We start from the raw sequence: 12,389 nt of genomic DNA on the forward strand, positions 1-12,389 counted from the left end.
GAAGACCTGGGCTGGAAAGAAAGGGCTAGAAGGGGAGGGAGCAGAGGCCCTCTCTCTCTCTTCTCAAGCTTGTCCCTAAAGTACTCATTTCCCAAATGCCCTCCTACAGCTCTCTCCATCCCGTTTGCCCTTCCCCCACTGAGCCTGGAAAGGTGCTGTTTGCCTTGTGCTCCATCCCCAGGGCAACAGGCCAGGCAGCAGGTGTGTGTGTTGAACAAGGCCATCTCCAGAGCGGAGTGGCTGGAGATGAGCTTTGTTTAAATATTAAAGAAGTCAATCATTAATCAAGCCTGGCTTAGTGCCCAGGCTACCCACTGTCTCCATTTGGGAGGGCCTGGACTGGGGCAGGGAGGGCCATGGGGTAGTTTGTGAGGATACTTGCATCTCACACAACTGACAAGCAGCTTTGGGGGCTGGATTATGCAGCCCAACACAGGGTAGGCCAGAGGATCAGCAGGAAGATGTGCTGGATAGCATACAGAGCACAATGTTCATGAACTGGGCACCAGTGATTCGTACAGAATGTCCAGTTCTACTTGAATACATTTTATAAGGGGACTGAAGCAGTGTCCTGTTTCTAGCCAGACAGGGTGTTTCTTGGGCACTGCAGTCCTGGCCCAGCCCCACAGTTGGGCTCCTGAAGAAAACAAGGCTGTGTGAAGAACAGTTTGGGGCATGAATTGGGGTGGGGGCTGGATTGGAGGGACACAGTCACTGGGTCACTAAAACCATGGTTCCTGAGCCCTCCCTAGAGGAGGGAGATTGGTCTGGAACTCAGGGCATTCATGGAATTACACAGAGTCAGTAGCTATACACATGGCTTCACATACATGAGTTCCAGACACACAGTTACAAACCCCCACGTACCCAGATCGGCCACAGCTGCACCCAATTGCAGCTGGACACTATGCATGCAAGCTGTTCCCTCCCCAGCCCCCAGTCCTCTCTGCCTTGGCCACCCTCCTCTTGCCCTCCAGCCTCACCAGTCGTACTGGTGTCTAGTCCCAGCTCCACCATTCAGCTCTCATCCACGGAGGCTTCCTGTAGTGCTGTGTGAAAATCCGAATGGTCAGGATGATTGAGCACAGCATCAGGATGAGGCAGAGGCCCAGCAGGATCCACTGTTTTTTGGCAACTAGGCGGGGCTCCATGGCTACGCCCAGGAAGTAGGCCTTGGGCTGTGTCTCAGGGGCACTGGAGTCCTGTGAACTGGTGTCCTGGGCATCGATGTCCTGGGACAGTGACCTTTTTTCCAGGGCATACAACCTGTGGGCCAGCAGTAGGGCTACCAGGAACATGACCAAGCTGAGGGCCAGCAACACCCACTGCCCAAATTTGGCCTGGTCAGAGTCCAGCTCCAGACTCAGAAATGTCACTTTGTCTGTGTCTTTTCCTGTGGAAGATATGGGAGTCTTGTAGAGCAGGCAGAAGGAGGGAGGGAGCCCTAGGGTGCCCCATGGAAATCAGAGTACCTGACTGCCACTGGCCTCCTCCCTCAGCCTCAGGCTCCTACCTTCCAAGCCATAGGTGAGGGCATTGCCCTGGAAGGAGGGTGAGAAAGAGGCGTAGAAGGGAGAGGAGGAGGATATGGGCCTAGATAGGGCTACGTCCCCATGGTGCCCCGTGGTGGCTCCATGCAAGGGTGTCAGGAGGAAAGAACCCCACCCTGTGCTCAGATGCCAACCTGGCCCTCTAGCTGAACAGTGTGCAAGGAAGCAACTGAGCCAGTGGCTGGGCCGTGGGCTGTGGTCTTGGCCAAGGCTGCAACAGGTGCAGACAGGGTCATGTAGCCACAAGGCTGTTGCTTGTTCAAGCCAGGTCATAGATAGGCTAGGGGTTAAGGCTGGGTTAGGGTAGGGACTGGCCTGGGGCAGGCTAGGGTAGGGCTTGGGGCTGTACCAGACCTAGCACCAGGGTCAGATGATCAAACCTTCAAAGGTACAGCTGAAGTCTGGCCAGCCCAGGATCTCCCCCTGCCGCACGTTCTCGGTGACCAGCCAGTTCAGCAGGGGTTTGAAGTAGGTCATGAGGGCCTTTGTGGACACTTCAGTCTGCCCAGTTATCTTCTGCAGGACTTCTGGCCAGGGCCTGCTTGAGCCCATCTTTAGGATATCTCTGGGAGAGTGGATACAGCTGTGAGGCTGTGTGGGAGCATCAGCTGGTGCTGCTGGGAGCCCTCCGTGTGCCCCACCCTGGCCCTACGGCTTTGCTAACCAGACTCTTCCCATAGAGCTCAGCGCTGTGGATAAAATCACGAGCTCTGAAATAAGACCCACCTGGGTTTGAATCCTGTGGGGCTTTGGGCCAGTGACTTAACCTCTCTGAGTCTCAGTGTCCATATTCATAAAATGGAGATTACAGTACTACCTCCTAGGGTTGGCATGATGATTAAATAGACACAATGCTGGGATCATAGTAGATGGACGATAGATGTTAGCGGCTGATTATTATTACCGCCACTGTGATGATCATTATTCTCCTGGACTCAGATAGGCATCAAGTCTTGAGACGCTGTTTCCCATGAGGTGCTCTGTGTCAGTAGGAGGAGGGGCCGCTCCTTTCTGGTCTCATGGGGAGTGTGTGGGAGGATTAGGGAGATGGCGAGCGTGGGATGTGCTGTGTATTGCCTGCAGCATTGTACTAATGTCAGGTGTCACCAAGCACATCCGGTATTTGGTGGCAGGGGGACCAGCCTGAGGCTTGGTGGGGGCACAGAGTGTGCTGAAGCCAGGGCTCCGGGCTGCTCCCCACTGGGGCCCCCCACGGAGGCAGTGGGGGGCATACGTTGATCCTTCTTAACCTGTGTCCCCATCTGACCAGGAGAGAGATGGGCTCTAGAGGCCCACAAGTCAGACGGCGGAGTCTAGACCAACAGGACTCAGGTTCAAGACTCAGCAGTGCTACTTATGGGCCGTATAACCTCAGGCAACCAACTCAACTCCTCTTAGCCTCAGTTTCTCCATCAGCAAAATGGGCCCCATTAATACCCACTTTTCACTGTGGTGCAGATTAAGCCAATAATGGTAGTGAAGGAGGGCTTTGCAGCATATGCACACTTGTATGCATCGTTTCATAAACGACGGAGAAAGAATGAGGGGGAAACTAAAGGTTAGTGGATCCTTGACAGAAACTGCTAGGGAAAAATGTAGTTAAGATCCAAGAGAAATGCAGGAGAAAAGTCATGAAGGCTAAAAGAAAAACAAAACAAAACCCCACAACTAACTTTAGGTAAGAGGATTTTATCAGATGCAGGGTCCTTGGAGAAAGGAAGGACCCGATGAGAGAAACATTTTGACCACTGAGTCTACCCATTTAGAAATAGTCCTTCAGGCTCAGTGGGACAAGAGGTTTGACCCAAACCCAGCCCACAGCCAACGTGGCCAGCACATGAGACTTGCAAAGGTGGTAACTAGAATCCTCAACTCCACGGCGGCTGTAATGGGCCCCATGGACAAGGTCAGGCTTACCACGGCTGGCTGGATGAGCCAAGGGCTTTGGGAACTTGGACCAAATCCACTTCAACTCTCCATTCCCAGCAGAACCAACCCAGAGCAATCACATATAGGAAGATGAGTCAAATTCTAAGATGTATTAGGTAAAAGAGCAGCCAAGAATCTTGCCCTCCCCCTTCTCCTCTGCAAGCACTCACCCCACTCACACAGCACTCACCCAACCTATATTCCACTCTGCTCTGTCTCATTTCTCCAAAGCTCAGGACATCCCCCTTTCTCAGAGCCCTCTCCTCTGCCCTCTGCCCAGAAAATAGCATTCAAAGTCCTAAACCTGGAACTTGGGGTCTTCCCTGTCATCCAGGAGTCTGGATGGCAACATGTGAGGATGGGTGAGAAATGACCTGTGTTGACTGGCAGGTGCTTTGGTGCCGAGTCAGATCCTGGGAGCCTTGTGTGCCCTGGGGGTGGTGGTAGGACAGGGGGTGGTGCGAATGACCGAGGTCAAATGTCCCACCAATCAAGTGGTGAAGGCTCAGAGTTAAAAGTGAGTTGATGTATAGAAAATAGATGTCTGCCATTTCTTGCACTTCTGCTCTTGGGGACAGAGATCCCCTACTGGTCCCCGGCATGACCTCCTCTTCCTCTCTGCATGTTCACCAAAACCCTTTCCTACTGTGCTAACTCCTTTCTTGTAGTATGGTTATTGATTTATCTTGTGGCCCATTGCCCCCTGCTGGACACAGGGCAGGCTGATTGGCACGTGCACAAGTAAATGTTTGCTGAATGAATAAATAATGGGAGGCCGGAGACATGAATGCAGAGAGCAGAGAGGCCCTTATGTTCCACACATTCAGCAAAGCTCAAACATGGGCAGTTGGCTATCATAAACCCTTGTGTGAAAAGATGGAAAAGCAAACAGACTAGGTTGATAATCGGCATGCACGGTGCAGCCCTCCCTGGGAGCCAAGCCAGGGGATCAGTCCTGCAACCCCATCTGGCCTAGTGGTTACTGACAAAATCCATGGTGGAATCACACATATGCTCATTAAATTCGCAGAGGATACTAAATTATGTGGCTATGTTAATCCTCTGGGAGACAGGAATAAAACTCAAGATGACCTTGACCAATTGGGAAATGGACCCACTGAAAGGGGTTGAAAATTGGTGGGGAAAAGACCATGTCAGTGGGTGGGCTCTGCATCCCAGTGGTTGGAACACTGATCTTGGAGCCTGCCGACCCAGGTCTAACCTCACCAGCCCTGTATCCCTTGATTGGTGGAAGCAACAGTGTGAATGAGAATGTGCTCTGGAGTCAGTTTGGGACTCAAAGCCTGATTTTGCCACTTGCTAGATCAGTGATGGGCAATCATATTATCTCTCTTAGCTTTAGTTTCATTATTGATGAAATGTGGCTAATCATATCCACTTTGCAAGTTATGAGCTGCTCATGTGAGACCTTGTAAGAACGCTCCTTAGAAAGCCCAGCCTCTAATAGCAAATGCTCCCCACCATCGGGTCAGCCTCCCACCCCTCCACATTTGCTTCAGGACAAAACCACCTCCGCGGAGGCAGGAATGAAAAGGATAGCTGGGGACCAAGTGCAGGAAAAAAGATTGGGGGTTAGGGAGTCAAAGTGGACCACATGCTGACCAGAGCATTCCAAAGGTTGATATGAAAGCAACCTGCAGCGGCCTGGGAGCTGCATCCGGGCACCCCAAAAAGAGGTGGGAAGAGCAGTGTGGGCCCAAGGGTGCAGCAAATGCTGCCGAGGCTAGGCGAGCCCCTTGGGAGGGAAGGATGAAGGGATTCGGATGGAAGTCTGGGGGCTGAGGCCTGACTCCAGCAGTGACTTCCCATCTGGGACAGTTTGATTTATTGGCGTGTGTGTGTGTGTGTGGGAGGGAGGGAGGGTGTAGTAGTGAATGTGTGCAAGTTTGTGTGCGAGTGTGTGGGTATGAGAATGTGTGTGTGTGTGAGAGAGAGAGAGAGAGAGAGCAGGAGAGGCTAGATAGTCTCTCTGACCACGAGGGGCTACACACAAGGAAATGGGCTTCAATTATTGTAGGAGAGACTGCAGTCTGACAAAAGGAAGAACTTCCACTGAACTCTAAGGTCAATGAGGCCTGCTCGGGGTGCCTAGGGTGGCCTGGTGAGGAGAGGGGGCCGGGGGCAGGCATCCAGCAAGGGGCAGGGAAGCTGAGAACAGATGAGGGAGGAGAGCACTCACTCCAGGAGCTTGCCAGCCGTCTTGGAGTTATAGATGTCGCACTGGTGCAGTGGGCCCACGTGACCCGAGGCCTTGCACAAAGCTTCGTGGAACTGGAACTGGAGCACGAGGCTGATGAAGTACCTGGGTAGAGGAACGGGAGGGCAGGCTGGGGAGCTGGTGCCAGGGGCGGAAAGTCCAGAGCCATGTGGGGCCTGGCAGCTCTGATGGGCAGGGGCCCGAGGGCTCTGCCAGGGCCCAGTCTTCCTGGGCGGAGGCTCCTTCGGCAAGGTCCCACCTCAGCCAGGGGCTCTCCTTCTTAGCCTTCTGAACCAACCCTTACCTTCTTCTTTTCTGCCCTCCTCTTGGGGACAGTACAGATGCTTTAGAATATTCCCAACAGCTCTGCCCCCCCCCCCCAACAGGATCTGATCTAAAAGCCCAAATTATCCTAGGGTGGGGCCCTCCGGAGGCTGTGCGACCCAACAGAGGAGATCTGGGGGGAACATTTGGATCTAGGGCCTTCCTGGGAATCCTCAGCCTGGTTCCCATTATCCCCCAACCCCCAACTCCCAGAGTTGCTTCTGCTGGCAGGGCCCAGACCGTTACCGTATATAGGGCATGCTGGCAGAGATGTGGAACTTGGCACCGGGGTCAAAGTCTTCCTCTGTCCGAGGGATGGGGGGACACAGGCCCTGGTACTTCAACCTGCCAGGGAGAGCAGGGGGCTGGTACCACCTAGCTGGGTTCTCAAAACCTTTTCCCCTGGAAGCACTTGCATAGCTACCAAAAGTGGACTTGGCAGACACAGGACACTTAATGCATTTTTATAGATTAAATAAATGAGTTGAAAACACGTGGGATTGGGAATCAGAATCAAATAGTAACAGTAGTTAACACTGACTTCCTCTGTGGAAGAACCGTGCTAAGCTCTTCACACAGACTCACTTGACACCATCATGGTTCTGGGGACTTGGGAGGGAATGGGCTAAGCAAGGTCTTGCTTATAATCTTAATGATGGAGATGGTTAGAGACCAATCCACAAGGTCGTTTCATCTGGCAAGAAGTGCCAAGAAGAAAACAGAATAGCATCTCTGTGGCATGGTGCTGTTATTATTCCCAGTTTACAGATGAGGAGACCAAAGTTTAGAGGTCAGGGAACTGGTGGGAGGTCACAGAACTAGTCATTGGCAGCTCCCGTTAACTTTCAGATCCCATTAACCCTCTGCGCTGTGTGACTGTGGGAAAGTTACTAATTGTCACTGAGCCCTGTTGCAAAACGCTGTCTGCAAGATGGGGGTAAAATGATCCATCTTTGGGGAAGAGACAAAGTCTATGAAAAGTTCTCATTGATTGACTATTGGCCCACTGGTCGCCTCTGAACCATTCTCTGGGGTCAACAGACAGTCGGGTGGTTGCTCTCCCAGGCTTCCTTGTTCAGGCCCAGGAACTTGCCACCTCTCTCCCTTCGCCCCTGGTTTCCACCATTGGTGGTGGTGGGTGCAGTTGACCCAGGGAGGGAAAGGGCCCCTGCAGGTACACTAGAGGGCTGGTGGGGGTTGCCCTTGGAGGAGTACAAGGTCAAGACCCTGCCAACCTCACCAGTAATGCTGGGGCCTGAATTTGGGGTGGGGGTAGGAGGGTGAGTGGACGAAGAGAGGAGCGCCCAGCTTTGCCACCCTCGGTTGCCATGTGACCGTGGGCTGGTCACACATTCTTCTCCTGTGAATGACCATGAAATGTTGCACAGGTTCAAAGAAACATAAGGGCCTTGTGCAGAGCAGGCAGCCCCTTCATGGTCACCCCAGACCATGCTGTGGCTAGCAGACTCGAGCAGGTCAGTCTGAGGCCTGGTGGAGATGGAGCGCCCTGGCCATGGGCATTCATTATCCCATCAGACAGCCAGTGGTCGGTGAGGAGATGCACCATGGACACCCCTCACCCAAGAGTGGTGCTGCCTGACTGCTGGCGGGCTCCTTCGGCAGCCAGTTCTGACCTTGGACATGCCTAAGAATGCTAAACCAGAGGCAGTCATGCATGTGCGTTGGGGCGGCAGGAAAAGGGGCAGTGGGCTTGCCTCTCTCCCATGCGGACTCTTTCCACGGAAGGGAAAGAGCTCAGGCCACCAAACACCCTTCTGCTAGCCCCACTGGTGGGAACCGGAAGAGAGAGGAGGAGCAGGGGGGCCTGCCCAGTGGTCAATGTTTTGTTCTTGGAGGAGCCCAGGTGCACCCTTGTGTGAGCTTCCCAGCTACCCAGGAGCAGGCAGGGCCACTGCCAGGGTCCCTAGAGAGGTTAAGAGGTCAGCTCAGTGCTGGTCCCAGATTCAGCGTGAGGCTGATCCCCTTTAGTAGGGGTCCACTTTAGCAGGGATGCTTTTATCTGAGGATAGCGAACAGCCAGTACTATCCCAGGGTCCCCCCCACCATGGCTGCCAGGTCACCAGCATGGGCACACCTAACTCTGCCCTCCCAGGAGAGGCAGCAGCATCCTATGGCGAGGGGCAGTGCCCTTAAGGCTGACCGGAAAGCCCAGCCCACCAGGGGTGGAGGGGGCAGAGAGCCCAGGGCAGTCATCCTCTCCCCACCTGAGGTTCCACCACTCCTGGTTGTAGGTGTCCTTCCGGATGGTGCCATCAAAGACCTTCCAGCGAAACAGGTCCATCAGGTAGGCGAAGGGGATGAAGGCGATCTTCTCCAGGGCAATGCCCATCAGGAAATTGACCTCCTCCTCTAGGGAAGGGGGGGCAGTCAGGAGGTGGCCCCCGGCTCTCCCTCCCTTTAGCCTTGCCCAGAGAGCCCCGGCGGCAGCCTCAGGCTCAGCTGCCCTGCTACGGTCCTCTTGGTCCCCATCACCTGAGTCCTGGTGCTGGTGGCTGAGCAGGCCTCTGTTGAGCAGGTGCTTGTGGGAGGAGGCCGAGAGGGTGATCATCGACCCCACGGCCTCTTCAAAGGCTGGGTTGGCGCCTGCGCGGAAGATCACAGAGAGGTTCTTGTACTGCAAGAAGTACTGGATATGGCCCATCTGGTGGAAGATGGAGAGCAGGTCTTCTATGGTCACCTCGGTGCACTTCTTTATCCTAGGGTTAAAGGGCAGGGGTCAAGGAGCATGGGGAGGCCCCGGGAGAAGGGGAGATCTCTGCATTCAGACTCCATGGAGGGATTGGGGTGGTTGGGCTAGAGACCACCAGGGCCTTGGGTGCTGTCCCTTCTCACTCCAGGTCTCCCTTGCCTATGTTGCCAGCTCACATCCCCCTCCGCTGCCTGGCTCCAGCCCTGCTCGCACACCTCCTTGCACACCTCCTAAGACCGGCAGACAGAGGGGGAGCGGACCGAAGAGAAGAAGAGCGAGAGAGGGGCGGGAGGGTGGTGCTGGCACAGGGTGAGACCTGAAGTCCTTGCCGTTGTAAAAGTCCCAGGCGGAGGCGTGGCACTCCACCTCCCGCCCATCGGCTGGCCTTTCCATCATTGATTTTTTCCAGAAGTCGGGAGGGGTGGAAAGCAGCCCCAGGGAGGTGAAGAACTTGTCTGCCTCTTCGAACATTTTGGAAGGCTTCCAGTGCTGTGGGGAAGAGGGGGTGTGTGGGGCCCTGCCCGGGGACCGGGGCAGGGAGGGGGGTGGGTGCAGCACCGGGGGGGGGGGGGCAGACAGACGCCGAGTACTAACCTGGCTTTTCATGATCTTCGTGATATCCTCAGGGGGCTTCCTCGGGAAGGGCAGGACCAGATCTAAGATGTTGACCCAGGACTGAGCCCACATGTTCCCTGGAAGGGGGCATGCAGGGGCTCAGAGGAGGCCGGAGAGCGTCCCTCCCTTTACTGGGTGCCCGCTTGGAGGCCTGCTCCGCCCACCCCACTCTGCTACCAGCTAGGGCTTTACCCAGCAGGTGGGCAGGGATGGGCCCCCTTGGGTCGATAAGCTCGGGCCCGTAGTGGCGGTGCAGGGCCCGACGCACGTAGGCGTGCAGGTTCAGGTAGAGCGGCTGCAGCTCCTGGTAAAGCTGCTCCAGATCCTGTTCTAGCGAGTCAGACTCGTACTTGGACCGCCACAAGGCCCCCATGTCTTTGTAACCTAGGACAGGAGAGGGGGCTCAGAAGCACTCACCACCCACCCTTCCTTCCGCCCTGGCCTGGCAGGCAGGAGACCCAGGCACTTTCTGGGGAAGCCACTTGACCTCCCTGTTCCTCAGGGTCTTCATCTGCCAAATGGGAAATGTGCCTCCCAAGGTCACTGTTTAGATTGGATGAGATCGGGGGTGGAAAAGCACTTGGCAAAGTACACACTCCGTGCTCCTCACCGTGCCTGGTTGGATAGGACCCGGATGAGGCCCTGGTCCTCACACCCACCCCGAGCCCCACCCATCCAAGCCCTCCGACCACCCTGGCTCCTTTCAGATCCTCCCAAACACTGGCTCCTCCCATCGCAGGGCCTGGGACGCTCTTTCACTTCTTGCTTGCCTTCTTTCAGGCCTTGGGGAAGTGTCTCGAGGCCTCCCCTTCCCCTTCTCTCTCGGCACTTGTCCAGAGATGTGTGTTTGCATGAATCTTGTCTGTCCCCCAGACCGTAGGCCCTACCTAGAAGGGTGGACACCTTCTCTGTCTTTTCACCTACAAATCCTTAGAAACTCTCCAGGGCCTGGCACACAGTAGGTGCTCAAGCAATGTCTGTAGACCAATGGTGAATGAAACACCTTTGCTTCCCCCAGCCGCAGGGCTCAGGGGCCCCATCTCCAGGTCCTACTACCGCCCTTACCCTCTGCAGACTCTGCTTTGCCCTCCCCACTGTGGCCTGTGCCCTGGGCCATCTGCACAGACTGGGCTGGCCCGGGAGGGGGGCGGGGGCCTCACCGTTGAGCTTTGCAGCCTTGTTGCTGAGCTGCACGTAGCGCTCAATGGTGATGCGAAGCTGACGACCCACAGCGTCCCGCCAGCCCTGCCAGGCCCACAGCAGCTCCTTCGGGTCCCGGGAGGTGGCCATGACTTCTTCGAGGTCTATGCCCAGGAAAAGGAGCCAAGGTGGGGCCCCCCCTTGCCTGCCTCCTGCCCTCACCTGCAGACCCTCCTCCCCCAACAAGTGAGTGCAGTTGGGGCAGGGAGGACAATAGTAATCGGGGGTCGGCTTGTGCAAGGGGCTGATGCTGGAGACTCTGGGGTGGGATGGGGGCAGGGCTTGGGTGCTCACCAGGCTCCAGGGGCAGGCAGGGTCCCTCATTCAGGCACACCTGGGCCATGCTGTATGTCGTCTCCATGTAGGCCAGAAGCTTGTTGTACTGGGGGGGCAGGTGTCACCTAGAGCAGGCCTGCGCCCTTGCGCCCACCCCCAGCACGAGCCCCACAAGCTGGGAGGGGCAGGCCTGTCTGAGGCATCTTCCCACCAGCCTTTGTTTCTCTCCTCCCCCCAGAGGAAGCTCTAGCCCTGCCCGCCAACCTCCCTCCTGCCCAGGCAGCCTGGCTTCCCCCCAGCGCCCACCCCAACCAGCCCACCCACCCCTGGGGTGGGGAGCATGTGCCTGGAGACCTGGGGGTTCCGTCCATCACCTCCTGGAGCTCGTCCTGGGGCAGGGCCGCCTTGTCTATGTTCTGCAGCTTACTCAGCATGCGCTTCACGGCCGCATCGTGGAACCTGGAGGTCTTAAACAGGCGGGCCCGGGTGCCAAAGTACAGCATGTGCTGGGACCTCTCTGAGTCCTTGTGCAGCTGGAATGAGGGTCACCATACTTATCATGGGAAGTTAGGGAGGGAGGAAGGGCCCCACATTGAACTCCAGGGTCACAGTCCTTCCAACCTCCTCCCAAAACCTACTTTAAGGGTTCACAATCCCTGGAAATTTGCTAAGAGGGAGAAGGGAAGGAGCCTGGGTCTTTAAAAGCAAGGAGGTAATATTTACAAGGGGAAAGAAACAAGAGATTCTTGCCCAGACTGCTTCTGGGGCCAGCAAGAGGCCCGGAGCTTGCAGCCTGCTTTGACATGTACTTTGGGGATTCCCTCCTTCCTCTAGCTCTGGACAGGGGCAGAAGATATGGTTCCCCCATTTCCTCCCACCCCCCACCAGATCCCGGAGAAGAGCAAGGGGAGAAGGGGCTGAAGTTGAGGTGGTACCACACCATCTCCTCCCGATTTTTCTTGGTGATGTTGGTGACGTAGTTCCACGTGGCCTCCATGAACTGGTTCCACACAACGTGGGCGGTATGCTCATAAAACTGCAGGAACGCCTTTGCCACGGTCTCATTGTAGAACTTGTCTGTGGAGAAGGAGGTGGGCATCATGCTGTCCTGGGAGGGGCCCGCCCCTGACTGGTCCCCTTGTCTGGTCCCAGGTTCCTTCAGGTCCCAGCCCCACCTAAGCTCTGATCACCCTCGGTCCTGAGCCATGGCAAAAGCTGCCCATAACAGAAGAGGACAAATAGAGAAGGTCCATGGCAAGTCCATCTTGTGCCCATGGCCAAGAGAACAGCAGAGCTGGGTGAGGCTATGGACCAATGGCAGTCCAGCTCCATATTGTGACATCAGGGCCTGAAGGGCTAGCCATGGAATGTCAGAACTGGAAAACCCCCACCCACCTTCTGGTCCAACTGTTCCCATTTTACAGGTGAGGAGACTGAGGTCAAGCCACATGACCTGGTTCACACAGCTAGTTAGTGGCAGAGCCAAGAAGAGAACCAGGGCTCTTGATTTTTAGGCCAAAGCTTATTCTGGTCTACTTGGTCACTTTTCCTTGGCATTGGAATCACC

General features: G+C 55.7%; 1 protein-coding gene across 1 annotated transcript; it reads right to left on the reverse strand.

Annotated features, from left to right (window-relative positions):
• Positions 1-998: 998 nt before the first annotated feature.
• Positions 999-12,097, reverse strand: LOC118024420 (angiotensin-converting enzyme-like protein Ace3). Its single transcript, XM_035026360.1, has 15 exons — positions 11,998-12,097; positions 11,763-11,899; positions 11,197-11,355; positions 10,841-10,928; positions 10,507-10,650; positions 9,539-9,730; positions 9,326-9,423; positions 9,048-9,220; positions 8,515-8,738; positions 8,247-8,391; positions 6,268-6,366; positions 5,680-5,802; positions 1,931-2,115; positions 1,240-1,393; positions 999-1,209 (listed from the first exon to the last, which is right to left on the reverse strand). The coding sequence occupies exons 1-15, from the start codon at positions 12,095-12,097 to the stop codon at positions 999-1,001; spliced, it is 2,232 nt and encodes a 743-aa protein (XP_034882251.1).
• Positions 12,098-12,389: the final 292 nt, after the last annotated feature.

This window comes from Mirounga leonina, unplaced genomic scaffold (assembly GCF_011800145.1).
Source record: "Mirounga leonina isolate KUSES-001 unplaced genomic scaffold, KU_Mleo_1.0 Mir_197, whole genome shotgun sequence".
Lineage (NCBI taxonomy): Eukaryota > Metazoa > Chordata > Mammalia > Carnivora > Phocidae > Mirounga > Mirounga leonina.